At 38.7% G+C, this 14,958-nt stretch overlaps 1 protein-coding gene across 1 annotated transcript in view; it reads right to left on the bottom strand.

Moving 5' to 3' along the window:
• LOC131161927 (auxilin-related protein 1) overlaps positions 1–14,958 on the bottom strand; it is a 35,663-nt gene that overhangs the window by 6,986 nt on the left and 13,719 nt on the right. The window contains exons 2-6 of the mRNA XM_058117960.1: positions 13,153–13,654; positions 12,919–13,057; positions 12,654–12,751; positions 11,237–11,302; positions 10,914–11,003 (exon numbers count right to left, since the gene is read on the bottom strand). Coding sequence (XP_057973943.1) covers positions 10,914–11,003; positions 11,237–11,302; positions 12,654–12,751; positions 12,919–13,057; positions 13,153–13,654 — 895 coding nt within the window. The remainder of the gene's footprint in view (positions 1–10,913; positions 11,004–11,236; positions 11,303–12,653; positions 12,752–12,918; positions 13,058–13,152; positions 13,655–14,958) is intronic.

Genomic DNA, 14,958 nt, shown 5'->3' with positions numbered 1-14,958 from the left:
GGGACTTCAGCAACCTTAACAAGGTCAAGGATAACAATCACCCCTACTGCATCTATGGCTAGGAGGTATCTGACTACTAAGCGGACCTAAAGGAGGCAAATAGTATGAAATTGAACATCACATAGCACCTCAAGGAAGAGACCAATGGTGCTTGAATGCATGGTTCATATAGCAAGATGATAAACAGCCAAGAGTACCATTTAGGAATCTCAAGAAAGACCTATTGCTAGCCATCTTAACTGAATGACAGACAATTTGTAGCAGGAAAGAAATCATATTGGATTTAATGGAATATGAGAATTCAATAGTGTCAGGCCACAAGGATCACCAACACCACAACTAGTAAGGGGGCAATAAAATTGCAAGAAATATAAGAAAATTGAACAACCACACAACCACAAAACAAGTTTACATGGTTTGGCATTAAGGCTATGTCCACAGGCAATCTTGCAAGAATTTATCACTCCTTTTCCCACAATTGTGAAAAATCCACATCCTTTTTCTAACCCAAGAAAAAGAAATATGGAAGAACTTGAGGTGAATCTCTTTACTCTCTTTTGGCTTGACTCACACTCCATAGGGGCACAACTCACATACATGACAATGACACCACACTCCTTACATAGACCCTACATGCATATAATGATCAACCACCCAATAAAAAACCATGCTACAATATTTATACAATTGCAAGCGAAGACATGACTTTGAAAAAAAAAATCAAAACACTCTTGCATGCTTGGGAAGAGTAAAAATGCACATTATCTAGAAGGAATCTTCAAGAAAGAAATCACCAATTACAAAAGTCAACCATGCATGCCTTGGAAAGACAAACTACCACTAATGCATAAGCAAAGCCAATACTAATTAATAATCTTGAAACAACAATCTTGACATGGTAATTGTGCCTATGTCAACAAAACAATTATGTCTCATGCAAGGTTCATCTTCCGGGCTACCTTCTTCCGTTTCATCTATTTTTATTCATTTTTTTTTATGATTTGAATAAGTTGGGTTCCATCCAACCTTTCAAATCTCCACCTCACGCATATGTGGTGCCATCACCAAATGCATAACCTCCACCTTTCACCTTTTCCCCGAAGAGGACTTCTGGTTTTTTGCCTCCACCACCTTTCACTTCCTTGGAAAGAATTTCCTTTTTCATGCACTTGAACCACCACTTCTTTATTACCATGGTACAATTAACTTGAGCAAGTTTCCTAATTGGGATCCCTTCATCACCACAAGTGCACCCTTTGGTATTTTAATGTACCCACCTTGACCAATGAACTCATACTCTCTCGAATCCAATTCTACAAGTGAAATCAAATTTCCTTTCGAAGTCTAGCATATGCATGACATTTTCAAGAGTTCTCACAACACCTTATATCTTTATTCGAACACAACCAACCCCTACCACATTTGATTTTGAGTTGTTTCCCATTGTTATAGTATAAGATTAAAACCATGACCTCTATGAGCACGTATGACGAGTTGCACCACTATCAAAAGTCCATTTTTTATGAGTATTAGAACTTTCGCCATCACAAACAAGTTACCATTTCGGATTTTTGAATGGCTTCTTGATAATGTCCCTCTTTCACTCGACCGCCCTCCAATAGCAAATGCTTCATTTCCACCAAACCTAGAGCTCTCTACAGTTGCATTCATCCGAAGTTGCCAATAAAGTGGTTGGCACATCGCCTAATTTTCCCTGGAGTAACTAAAGTTATCCTTCGACAACATACAAAGCAAAGTCATCACCTTATCTTCATCTTGCAACATCACATCAATGCTCTCCAATTGACTTAATATGTCATAGAAAGCATTCAAGTGATGCAACACTTACACTCATCTTCAAGGAATAGAGCTTCCTATTCATAAGAATTTGATTGAAGAGAAATCTAGCTTAATATAAGTTTTCCAACCTTTTCCATTAGTTTGCAGTTATCTTCTTAGATTTTATATTAAAAAAGATATCATATGATAGACACGAACAGATTGTAGAACCCACTTTCATGTCCATTTCTTCCCAAACGTCATTAGACATCTATTATGCCTTTTCTCCATACCAAGCAAGGTGTGTTGCCCTAGTTGTATAAACAAATCATGGACCTTCAACTTCCATAGTAAAAAAGTCTTTTTCTGTTGAATTTCCCCACCTCAAACCAATTTCTAGCAACTTTCTCCATCTTTTTCTCTGAAACAATTTTGTTAAACTCTTTACCAATGAAAATTGTAGCTTTGATGCCACTTTGTTAGACGGCAAGGATCACCCACATCACAATTGGCATATAGGGGTGAGCAAACGGTCGGTTCGGTCAAATTCGGTTAATTAACCAAATTAACCGAAATTTTCAGTTAATGAGAACTGTTAACCGAACTGACCGAATAGAGAGGCCTCACCGAACCGAACTCGACCGAATTACCTTTTCAGGTAATTCGGTTAACTGAATTTAATCGAATTAATTTGAAATTAATTAATAAAAACATAATATAATTGTAGATTTTTTTACCAAATACTAATTAACATATTAACAAATTAACATATACAAATTAACATATTAACAAATTAGCATATACTAATTAACATATTAACAAATTAACATATACTAATTTATATTTAAATTTTAATTAATTACTAAATCGGTTATTTCAGTTAACCGAATTAACATTCCTTTTAACTGAACCGATTAACCAATTAACCGAACTTTGTAAAATCATAACCGAACCGACTGATCTTGTGTTCTTGACCGAACCAAACCGACCAATTTCGGTCGGTTAATTCGGGTTTCCCCGAATTATGCTGACCCCTAACGAGATACGATAAAATTGCAAGAAATAAAAGAAACTTAAACAATCACAACACAAGAAGTCACTAGGTTTGGCGCTAAACCTATGCCCACAAGCAATTTGGCAAAAGAGGTCAGAATCAAACAGAGAAAAATATAACAAGAGAGTTTATCACTCCTCTTCATACAATCATAAAAAACCAACCACCCTTTTTTAGCCCAAGAAAATAAGTTCATAGGAGGAAGAACTCAAGGTGAACCGCTTTACAAACTCACTCACTTTTGGGTTTTGGCTTGAACTTACACTCCACAAAGCACAACTCATCTCACCCACATGGCAATAAGATTCCACTCCTTCTATAGACCAACATGCATATAATTATCAACCACCCAATAAATAACCATGCTATGTCCCCAAAGCCAAGACAAGACTATGAAAACAAAACTCTTGCATGCTAGGAAAAGTAGCCATGCACATTATCCTACAAGGAATCTTCAACTTCAAAACTGTTGGGTGGATCTAGGAACAACAATCACACACAAGCAAAAATTGAACACCAAGATTTAACGTGGTTCGGCCCAAATTGACCTACGTTCACAAAGCACACCAATCTCACTATAAACTAAGAGAATAAATACAAGGAGGAGGAGTCACTGCTCAACTCAACTCTCTCACTCAACCAACACAGTTTCACTTTGTTCCTCACACTCTTCGACACTCTGTTCTTACCACACAAATTACACACACACACATCTGCTATATATAGTCATTAATAGGGGGGTGGAGTAGTTGACTTAATTTCAATCAAAGTGGGCAGGGTTGGTGGAGGTGGCTTCTGGTCTCCCATTAAATTCAGCAGAAGTGGCTGGTTTGGTGGCTGCCGACATCTCCACCTATTGCAGCTCAACAATCTCGCACTTGGAGACAGAGACACCATCTCAACTAGTGTATAGGTAAATGATGTGCTCACATCTGTTTTCAAGCATGAAGACCAACTGAAATTGAGCACAACTTCAGCTTCTCTGTAGTCACCACCTTCTTCAATATGTCTGCTGGATTCCTGCTACCTTGAATTTTTTCAAGTGCCAGCACTTCGTTCTCTAATAGAGATCTAACGAAGTGATAACGAAGTCCAATGTGTTTGGTTCTAGAATGAAATGCAGAGTTCTTTGCCAGATGTATCACACTCTTACTGTCGCTGTGCAAAACATTCCTTTCCTACTTTATTCCAAGCTCTGTCAACAAACCTTAAAGCCAAATCATCTCTTTGCTGGCTTCTGTCACTGCTACTTACTCAGCTTCTGTAGTGGATAGGACAACAATCTTTGTATCTGTGACATCCAACTAATAGTTGTTGTGCCAACAGTGAACACATATCCGGTGGTACTTCTACGGTGATCAACTTCACCAGCAAAATCGGCATCTACATATCCTTTAATTTTCAAGTCTACTTTACCGAAACATAAGCACTTATCAATAGTGCCACTTAGGTACCTCAAGATCCACTTCACTGCTTCCCAGCGAGTCTTCCCTGGATTTGACATGAACCTGCTGACAACTCCCACTACTTGGCCAATGTCTAGTATTGGACAAACCATGGCGTACATAAGACTTCCAATGGCTGAGGCGTAAGGTACCTTAGCCATGAAATCCTTCTCTTCATCTGTATGGGGACCCTAATCCTTGGAGAGGTGAAAGTATCTGGCCAATGGTGTATTTACCGCTTTGGTGCTACTCATGTTGAATCTCTATAAAACACGGCTAATATACTCCGACTGAGATAACCGCAACGTTCCCTGTTGCTTATCTCTAGAGATTTGCATTCCAAGTATCTGCTTTACTGAACCTAAGTCCTTCATGTCAAACTCCTTTAACAATTGCTGCTTTAATTTTCTGATCTCTTATATATTTGGTCCTGCGATTAGCATGTCATCGACATATAGCAACAGAATGATATAGCTAGACTGATACCTCTTGATGTAGCAACAGTGGTCGGCATTACACTTTTGAAAAACATTCCTATGCATAAAGCCGTCAAATTTCCGATACCATTGCCTGGGAGCTTGTTTGAGACCGTACAAGCTCTTCTTCAATCTGCACACAAGATTCCCTTTACCTTTCACTAAGAATCCTTCTAGCTAGTGCATGCAAATCTCCTTATCTAGATCATCGTGAAGAAATGTCATCTTCACATCCAACTGCTCGAGATGTAGGCCCTCCGAGGCAACAATGCTCAAGATTGATCTGATGGTTGTTAACTTCACAACTGGTGTAAAGATGTCGGTGTAGTCGATTCCTTCCTTCTGCTCAAGCCTTTGACTACCAACCAGACCTTGTACCTCCTGAAGCCATCATACTCCTCTTTGATCCTGTACACTCACTTGTTGTGAAGAGCCTTTTTACCTTTGGGCAACTTAGCCAGCTCCCACGTTTTGTTGGAGGCGAGGGACTTCATCTCGTCCTTTATCGTAAGCTCCCACTTGCTCGAATCTCCCACCTGACATTCTTCATCATAGCATTCGGACTCTCTTCCATCTGTAAGAAGTAAATTATCCATATACCTTTTATTCGGTACATGGGGCTGAGAAGATCTCCTAAGCTCTAGAGCTGGAGGCGGTGGTGCAGCGATCTACTCCACTGGTTCCTCTGCCTAAGGATTCTTAGCATTTTGCTGTTATACCCCGACACCTTATGGGACATCATCCATGTCTACATGGGTTGTTTCATTTTGAACTGGTTTTGTGGATTCTATTGTACGTCTATCTTTGTACATCATTTTTTCGTTGAAGATCATGTCTCTACTTCTGATCATCTTCTTGTTTTCATTATCCCAAATGCGATACCCATACTCAACTTCCGCCTATGGATGAGACGGTCGTCGGTCCCCATATATCTAAGTGGACTAATTCTAATCTCTCCTTCTTTGGGGTACGGATGTATGTCTGGAAATTGACCCCTTTCTATTTCCCGAGTATGCAATCCTCGCACATGTCAATTTCTACTGACTGTAGACAACTCAATTTTCCCTTTGAGTGCATCACCCTAAATCCCTTCTCACGCATGTGACCAAGTCGTTGGTGCCAAAGTTGCTATCGTCATTTCCTGTAGCAACTGAAATAGACATGCAGGCATTGGAGGTCAGATAAAGTATTCTAGTTTTTTTTACCTCGTGCAATTGTCTGTGCACCCTTTGAAATCTTTCATTCATCGCCAATGAATGTTGTGATGTACCCCTCATCTGCCAGTTGTCCGACTGAGATCAAGTTCTTTCTCAAGTTTGGAATATATCTGACATCCTTCAGCTTCCATACCATAGTAGTTAGAGGTGCGAGGCGAGCCGAGGCGCAAAGGGTCTTTAAAGCCGAGGCGCGAGGCGCGAGGCGAAGGCGCGCGCCTCATAAAGGTGAGGCGCACAATTATTAAAATGGTGTAAAATGTCTATTTGGGGTAATTGATATATGAACATATGAATATCTAGTAATATTAGAATTTAAAATGCCAAAAAATTCAATTACAAAATTGAAAATTTAGCCCAAAAGCATCAACAATTCAACATAGTTCAACATCAAAAGAAAAGAGTACAAATCAAAAAATAGTAGCTAAATTTCAATAAAAAAAATAAATATTATGTATTAATTATAATTTATAAACTCACATTAATTAAACTAAATATTACAAATTAAAAAATAGTAGCTAAATTTAGTAAAAAGAATAAATATTATGTATTAGTTATAATTTATAAACTTGCATTAATTAAACTAAATATTTAATTAGTAATTACATATAAAGAAGAAGAGGAAAAAAAGTAGCCAAATTTCAATAAAAAGAATAAATATTATGTATTAGTTATAATTTATAAACTTACATTAATTAAACTAAATATTACAAATTTAAAAACAGTAGGTAAATTTCAGTAAAAACAATAAATATTATGTATTAGTTATAATTTATAAGCTTAGATTAATTAAAGAAAATATTTAATTTATAAGCTTACATATAAAGAAGAAGAAAAGGGGAAGCAGCAGGCAGCACACAACAGTCAGCAGCACGCAACACGCAACAAGTAGGCAGCAGGAAGAAGAAGAAGAAGAAGCAGAAGAAGAAGAAGAAGAGAAGCAGAAGGCAGCAGGCAGCAGGAAGAAGAAGAAGAAGAAGAACTCGCGAGGGCTCCTGCTGGTTGGAAACGAAGTCGCGAAGGGCATGCTTCTTCAAAATGTCGAAGACAAACTCACGATCCTGGTTCGAAGCTCGAAGACGAAGTAGCGAAGGCTTCCAGCTGGTTCAAAGGCTCGAAGACGAGCTCACGTTGCTGGTTCGAAGGATCGCGAAGGCTCCTACTGGTTCGAATGTGCAAAACGAACTCACAAAGGGCTTCGAAGGGCCGAGAGGGGCTAGGGGCTATGTTCGTTCGAGTCGAATGAGGGCTACGGGTCTGGCTGTGGCTATTTCTCTACTTTAAATGACTAAAAATTCACAAGGCGCGACTCACTGCACCTGTCGCCCCAGTGCGCCTCGCCTCGCCTAGCGTCGCCTCTTGCAGGTCGCCTCGCCTCACCTGGTTTGAGGCGCAAGCCTCTTCGCTTCACTGTGCCTTGCGCGTAGGCACGCCTCAGGCATGCTTTTAACTACTATGTTCCATACTAAACTCGTTAATCTTGATCTTCACAATTTCCTTGCCGGTTATGTCGCAAGGTTGATCATTGCCAAGGTACACCTTACCAAAATTACCTAGTGCATACTCTTCTAGACAATCTCTACTGCAAGTGACATAAAATGAGGCCCTGGAGTCTATGACCCAAGACTCCTGCTTGCTCTCCAAAGAGCATAACAGGGCATCTCCTCCTGAAGAAGAGGCAAGATTTGCTTCTGTCTTTGCCTCAAATTCTTTTCTTGGACCTTTGCACTGGTTTCTGTAATGCCTGATCTTTCCACAGTTCTAGCACTCAATGTTCTTTGTACCCTGGGAACCTCTGGAATGTATGGATCTGGACCGCCTGGTCCTTGATTTGCCGCAATTGTTTGATCACCCATGTCCGCTTCCTTTCCCTCAACTTTCCACGTTCAAGGCTGAACTTGAAGTGGAAGCATTGTTTGATTGCAACCTAATCTCTTCCATCAAAATCATACTGATGACCTCGTCATAATTCAGTTTTGATTTTCCTGCGGAGCTACTGATTGCTGTAACAATACCTTTCCAACTTTCAGGCAACTGACTAAGAATAAGAAAGGTACGAATTTCATTGTCAAACGTAATTCCAACTGAGGCAAGTTGATCCGACAACTCATTGAAATTATTCAAGTGTCTACTAAAACTTTCACATGCGGATATGTTCATGGTAAATAACATTTTCATTAAATGTGTGCCTTATTGGCGGCTGATGGCTGCTCGTACATGTTGGAGAGCGCATCCATAAAAGACTTGGTGGTTGTCATGTGCTTGATATTGAAGGCAACAGAATTTGCTAGCGTCATCCTGATAACTCCGAGAGCTTTTCGATCAAGCAACTCCGACTCGCCCTCCTTCATGGATTTTGACTTTCCTTTCAATGGTAAGTGCAATTCCTTACCAAACAAGTAGTCCTCAATCTGCATCTTCTAGAAATCGAAATTTGTGCCGTCAAACATCTCGATATTTAAGCTTTTTTTGTTCGACATCTCGATTCGCCTATCTAAAGATGGAATTAGCTCAAACGGATAGCACAGTTGGATCCGAAACGGTCGAAAACCTACAAAATGGTTCAAGTTGTTCGAAAAAAAGACCTAAAATGGCTCCAAAAATCTGGTCAAACTCCGTTAAACTTAACGAAATATTCTCCTCTTTAATGGAATATGCTTGACGCCGTTAGTTGATGCCGTTAATTGACATCGTTTGTTGACGTGGCAATATGGACCCACTTGCTGGAGTGGCAAATATGGGTCCCAGTGATGTCGTGGCACCTACCGTGGCAATGGGTGCTGGTGCTAATGTGGCAGCTGACTGGGCTGATAGCGATGTCACATGGCCAGCTGACTGGGCTGGTGACTGGGCTCTGACATGGCGCTGACTGGACGTTGACGTCAGCCTTCTTCAACCCTCAGCTCTCGCCGTGAGCTCGCTGGCGTGTGTGGGCACATGAGGGTACTCACCGACTACAGGGAGGCGCGTGAAGGCACGTGGCAAAAACGGTGGACTGCCGGAGGTGCATGCGAGCTTGTAGGACCTCCGTTTGAGCTCTGGTTTGCACGGTTGGCTACGTCTTGTCGATAGGAACACGTTGGTGGGCTCAAAACTCAGTTTTGAGATACTAGATAAAGGCTCCAATCTGGTGATTTTGCTCCAAGCTGGCTCTAATACCAATTGTTGGGTGGATCTAGGAACAACAATCACACACAAGAAAAAATTGAACACCAAGATTTAACGTGGTTCGACCCAAATTGACCTACGTCCACGGAGCACACCAATATCACTATAAACTGGGAGAATAAATACAAAGAGGAGGAGCCACTGCTCAAGTCAACTCTTTTTCTCAACCAACACAGTTTCATTTTGTTCCTCGCACTCTTCAACACTGTTCTTACCATACAGATTACACACACACACACATTTGCTATATATAGTCATGGATTGGGGGGTGGAGTAGTTGGCTTAATTTCAACCAATGTGGACAGGGTTGGTGGAGGTGACTGCTGGTCTCCCCTGGAATTCAACAAAAGCGGCTAGGTTGGTGGCTGTCGACGTCTCCACCTACTACAGCTCAACAAAAACCACCAAGTTATGCGAGTTAACCATACATGCCTTGGAAAGACAAGCTTCCTCAAAAACATAAACAAACCCAAGGCTAATTAATTAGTCTTGAAAACAATCTTGACATGGTAATTATGCCCATGTCAACCCAACAATTATGCCTATGCAAGGTTCATCTTCCAAACATCCTTCTTCCTTTTCATTTATTTTTTATTTTTATTTTTATTTATTTATTATTTTTTATCATTTGAATAAGTTGCAAACAAATAAAGGCTTGAAATCTTCTGCAAATTGCTCTATGGAGTTATTTTCAAGAAATTGAAACATTTCCCCCAATGCAAGCTCAAAACTATGAGTCTATGACCAAGCAAACATGCAACTTTTCACCACTCCGCCAAAGCTAACATGGACGTCCCTACATCGCCACTATTATTCTCCTCCATTATCTGTCATGTGCTACAACAAAGTACAATAATTGTACAATTGTGGCTGCTTAGTTAAATTCTATTAGTCTTAGTGTAAATTTTCTAATACCTACACGAGGCCATTCACCCAATAGGGTCTGAAATCATCATTCTCCATGGCCAAAGAAAGTCTGCTCAACCTTCATCATCAATAACCAACACAAGCATCAAATAAAGTGGACATAAGAACATGGGGATTGTGTTTTTGAATAGGGAATACTCTTTAAAGAATAGCTTCAAATTAGAACACTAGGATTAATCTACTTCTACCAAGAATATAAGAAACAACATTTATCTCCTACAGACACATATGCACACATGCACAAACAGAGAGAGAGAGAGAGAGAGAGAGAGAGAGAGAGAGAGAGAGATCCATATTCAGTCCCTAGCCAAACCTTTTCATTGCCATCTAAGAATGACTAATGATGTCCAAAATTGGTCTAATATTAGCACCTAAAACATTTTTTCCATAAGTTGAGTTAGAGCTTACATAATCCATTAGCATTATGAATCCAAATTTTAAGATGCGAAAAGTCTATTATAGGTAACTGGTGCAAATCCATCAAATTCCAATACTCAATTTTGAACAAATGACTAGCAGATAGGCTTAGTTGTTTAGTACACCTTTGTTGATTGCACTTTATCAAAGTTACCGAACCTAAATTTATTGTCCAAGAATTTTAATAAATTTCTAATTTTAATTTTAATTTTAAAACAAGAAGGCAGTTAATGCGTAACCTGTTCACAGAATATTTCAAACACAGAACTTCATTCCCCATAAAAACTAGGTAAGCAATTAACATTAAAAAAATATAAAAAACAAAACAAAAAAGCAATGTGGTGAGAAAAGACTTGACGTGTACCAAAATGTTACATGATAAAATTAAAGAAACAACAATAGATGAATAAATAAATAAATTTAAAGAACGCACAAGTTGTAATGATGATAGTAGTGCGCGCAAATTGCCTTCTTTCCCAGCAGCCCAATGTTTTATCTCAGTATTCAGAGTTTCGGCAATCCTCTGAAATCAATGCATATTAAGAGAGGGTGGGGGGGGGGGGGGGGTGCGCAGCAGTCAGATATAAATCTTATGCAATGCAAATATGCAAGTATAAACGAAACAAATTAGTATGTATGCATTCACATAGCCATATATGCTTGTGTGTGTGTGTGCATATAGTGCAATTTAGGAGAATCAAGTTCCACATAATCCTGGCAAATTAAGAACTCTTCCACAAACTTACAGATACTTACATGCCTCTCTTCTTGCTCCTGTTGAGTTTGAAAGTCTCTCTGGTTAATGTCAGCTACTGCTTTTGCCTGTGCATTTGAAGAGTCAAACAGAAGTCTGATCTTATTAGCATACTAATAGAATCTCAACAATCAACTAGGTCGCAAATCTGACAATCAGGTCTCAATGAGCAAAGCTCTAAATCTCTTGTCAGGATGCCTCTAAGAACAAATGATTTTTGTTTGGACCACTTTCTAACTTGTGTAATGATGATAAATATTTTAAATGGAAGAAAAGCTCATAACCCAAGGCAAAAGTAGTTCCAAGCATATTTCGTCAAAATTTCTGCTTTTTCAATCACCCTTGAAATCGAAATAGCAGCCGATTTCCATCTTACCTAATTTCTGCGAAATTTCGAGGAATCATCTAAAATTTATCAAAATCTCGACATTTTAGCGAAATTTTGTTGAAATTTTTACTATTGTAGAATGAAATCCCCTTGGAATTAAAATGTGAGATTTAGATGCAAAGTGAAATTTCCCTTCTAATTTATCTTTTTTTCTTTTATCAAAACCGAAGATTATAACAAGGGCTTTTGAAATTATATGAAAAGTAAACTTGCAACAACATTATATTTAATCACTCATGTCTAAATTATCTTTATTTGTTAAATAATATTAATTGGAAAATTAATTTCATTTATATCAACCAAATATGCTTAATATGGAAGCCCCCTGGGGCAGCTATGTGGACAGGGCAAACTGAAGGCAGTTAAGTGCCTAGGTCCAAGTCAGACTACAGTGCCTCTTTTACCCAATATGCCCCTTAGACCGGGCCATGAGAAATATCCCCAGTTCTCCTAACAGGTGCCCTACCCTGGGTGGTTTCTGGGTCATATTTAACATACAATTATTGCACCTCAAACACAACACAGAAGTACTTAATTTATAATATATTGGTACTCAAACTTACATAATTAAGTCTATTAATCATTTCTACAGTTTCATGAAAGAATTCCATGCTTTACTACTAATTTCCATCATTTTTTCAATTCGAAATTGACATTGAAATCGAAATTTCAATCAAAATTTTTCATACTTTTGGAGCTTCGAAATTCTAGTCAAAATTGAAATTTAAGACCTTGCATACATTTGTAGGCATAAATATTTTCAAATTTATAGTGACTGAATTGATCTAGAAGAAAGGTGTTCATTGTTATCTTATCCTGACACCATACACTGACTTTTGTTTTGCTCTATGGTTATATGGTTATATCATTCATTAGGAATTCTCTTCCAACTATACTAATGTTCCCCACATCATCCTCAAATAAATAAATAAAAAATCAAGAAGACACCAAGTTAACGCCACTTAAAATAGTAAGCCTTTTCGGTGTCCAAATAAACAAGTTGTCAAATGGCAAAAGGGATAAACACATACCATGCGTTCCTTAGTCTCCTGATGGCGTTTCAATCTGGCTATCCGTCTTTCCTCACTTTCTCCTTCAATTTCCTGAAATTCTACAGATGACACAGCAACTTCTCCAAACAAGAGAGAAGAAGAAGAAAAAGAAAGAAAAAAAGATCAAAGATGTCAAGAAAAAATGAAATTTAATCCCCCCCCCCCCCCCCCAAAAGATAAAAATAGAAATAATAACAACTTTTAAAATGCTGTCCATGAAAGTTGCATAATGCAGTGAAGTTACCTACAGACATAAAAGAGAAGTCATCAATAATATCTGTCAAGAAAGAATCCTTCTTCATTCTGAATGCTGCCTCAGCAGAAGTACTTTGAGCTGCATCAGGCTCTCGTCTTTTTTGAAAGAGTGTATCAAGCACAGGATCCTGAAACATACAGCCAAACAGCAAAAGATAGGATCTATTAGAGTTGCATCAGTAACTAAAAATATGAGAGTGCTTTTCTAGCAATAGGTTCTCACCGAAGCTCTAGTCCTTGGCCTTGGAGCACTAGTACTTCTTGTTTGTACACCTGCTCTAAAAAATGATTCAAAATCATCCCCACTGATTTGTCGATTTGTTTGTGTAGCAGCAGCCTCTCCACGAACAGCTTTTGCACTAGAACGGATATCTGAATGATTCTTAGCACCATTCTGCACCCTACCCCTGGCAAAGTCCTCGAGTTCATCCATTGATGAAGCAACCGAGCTCTTATTTGCATCAGCAGCTGTCTTACTACTGTACAGATCATCAAGATAATTGGGGAAAGAAGAACCCCCATTAACCTTCTTTTCTGCATTTAAGGAGCCAATAGAACCTGGCGGTGGTCTAAGAGGACGGATCCTTGATGGTGGTGAGGTGCTATCAGATTTCTTGAATGATGGACTTTTCGATGTGCTCAACCATTCATCATTCCCCATTTCTACTTTCTCTTCAGATGCTGAAAATGATTCTAATACTACAAAGGGGTCTTTTTCTGATGAACTGGCATTAATTTAGCAGAAGTTAATGTCATACATACATACATGCCCAAATACATAAATAACACATAAACACATACAAACACACATGCATTTTTTATGAGAACCAAAGAAAACACCAATCATTTTGCTCACATGAAACTTCAGAAACATGTCAGAATGCGATTAACTGGAGGAAAGACATAAATATTGTAGAAATTCTTTTTATCCCTAACCAATTATGCGATAAATTGTGATTTTGGTTCAAAATTAATTGATTTCCATACTAAATTATAATTCTACAATTTTGGCAGGGGGTGGCCCCTCTACGCTCGTGCATTTGGGATTGATCAAAGAATACATGGCAGGGTCCACAATCAATCCAAGGTCCCAAGATGTTGTAGACAGATTAGGCTTGGCAGGTTTTAATCAGGGCCCATTAAGGGTGGCCATCTCCCTTAACCCTTCCTTAGCCAGCTCAAGTCTCACCCACAAAAAATGTAACCCTTCCTTTGCGGCCATGTGTAGCCATGCCATTAGATAATTTGAGTCCTTCTTTCCTATTGTCCAAAGCCTTATACACAACCTCCCCTCATTTGGATAATAACCTCACCTCTAGCATTATAAATGCCCCTCTTGACCCAATTTCACATCTTTTGGCCAATATCCTCACCAGAGACTTTCTTCCTCTAACACAGAGCTTCTCTTTCTAGAGCCTTACATAATTTCTGCTACCGTACAACCAAGGACATCCTTTTACACCATCCATTGAGGACAGACATTTCTCGATTACCTTTGCATCATCCCTATTTCATCCTCCCGCCACCTGACACTTATACTTGAGCTCCTACATCACCAGTTCTCCTCTCTCAACAATCTCCATTACAACCCATTACTTATATGTAACACTGCCTCTCATTCACATCAAGAAACTGCATCTATAAATTTCTATACGTGAATTACTTCAAGATTTTCTTTCAAAATAAAAAAACAAAGATTAAAAGCTTCAGTTTTAAGTTTATTTAACACATCAGGTTACAAAGCAACCATCTCAAAGGACTTCACTAACATGTACGGTATACTTCATACACAATATAACTATGTAGTTATATAGATTTGCACACATTGCCATGTCCTCTTGTGTACCTACTTGGGTTCCAATATCCATACCCATGATTCCTAGGTTATTAACCTTATATTTTAAAATATTTTTGACACAAGAACCACAAAAAGGCAACTCTCCTAAAGCTCAATACAATCATTTGGCTTAATTGAGGAAAGTCTCCATCCTTGGGAAACCAAGAAAATGTAGCATAAAATTATTTTCTT

This window comes from Malania oleifera, chromosome 8 (assembly GCF_029873635.1).
Source record: "Malania oleifera isolate guangnan ecotype guangnan chromosome 8, ASM2987363v1, whole genome shotgun sequence".
In the NCBI taxonomy this organism is placed as follows: Eukaryota; Viridiplantae; Streptophyta; class Magnoliopsida; order Santalales; family Ximeniaceae; genus Malania; species Malania oleifera.
Note: the sequence above shows the minus strand (reverse complement) of the source record. Positions and strands in the feature narration are given on the sequence as shown.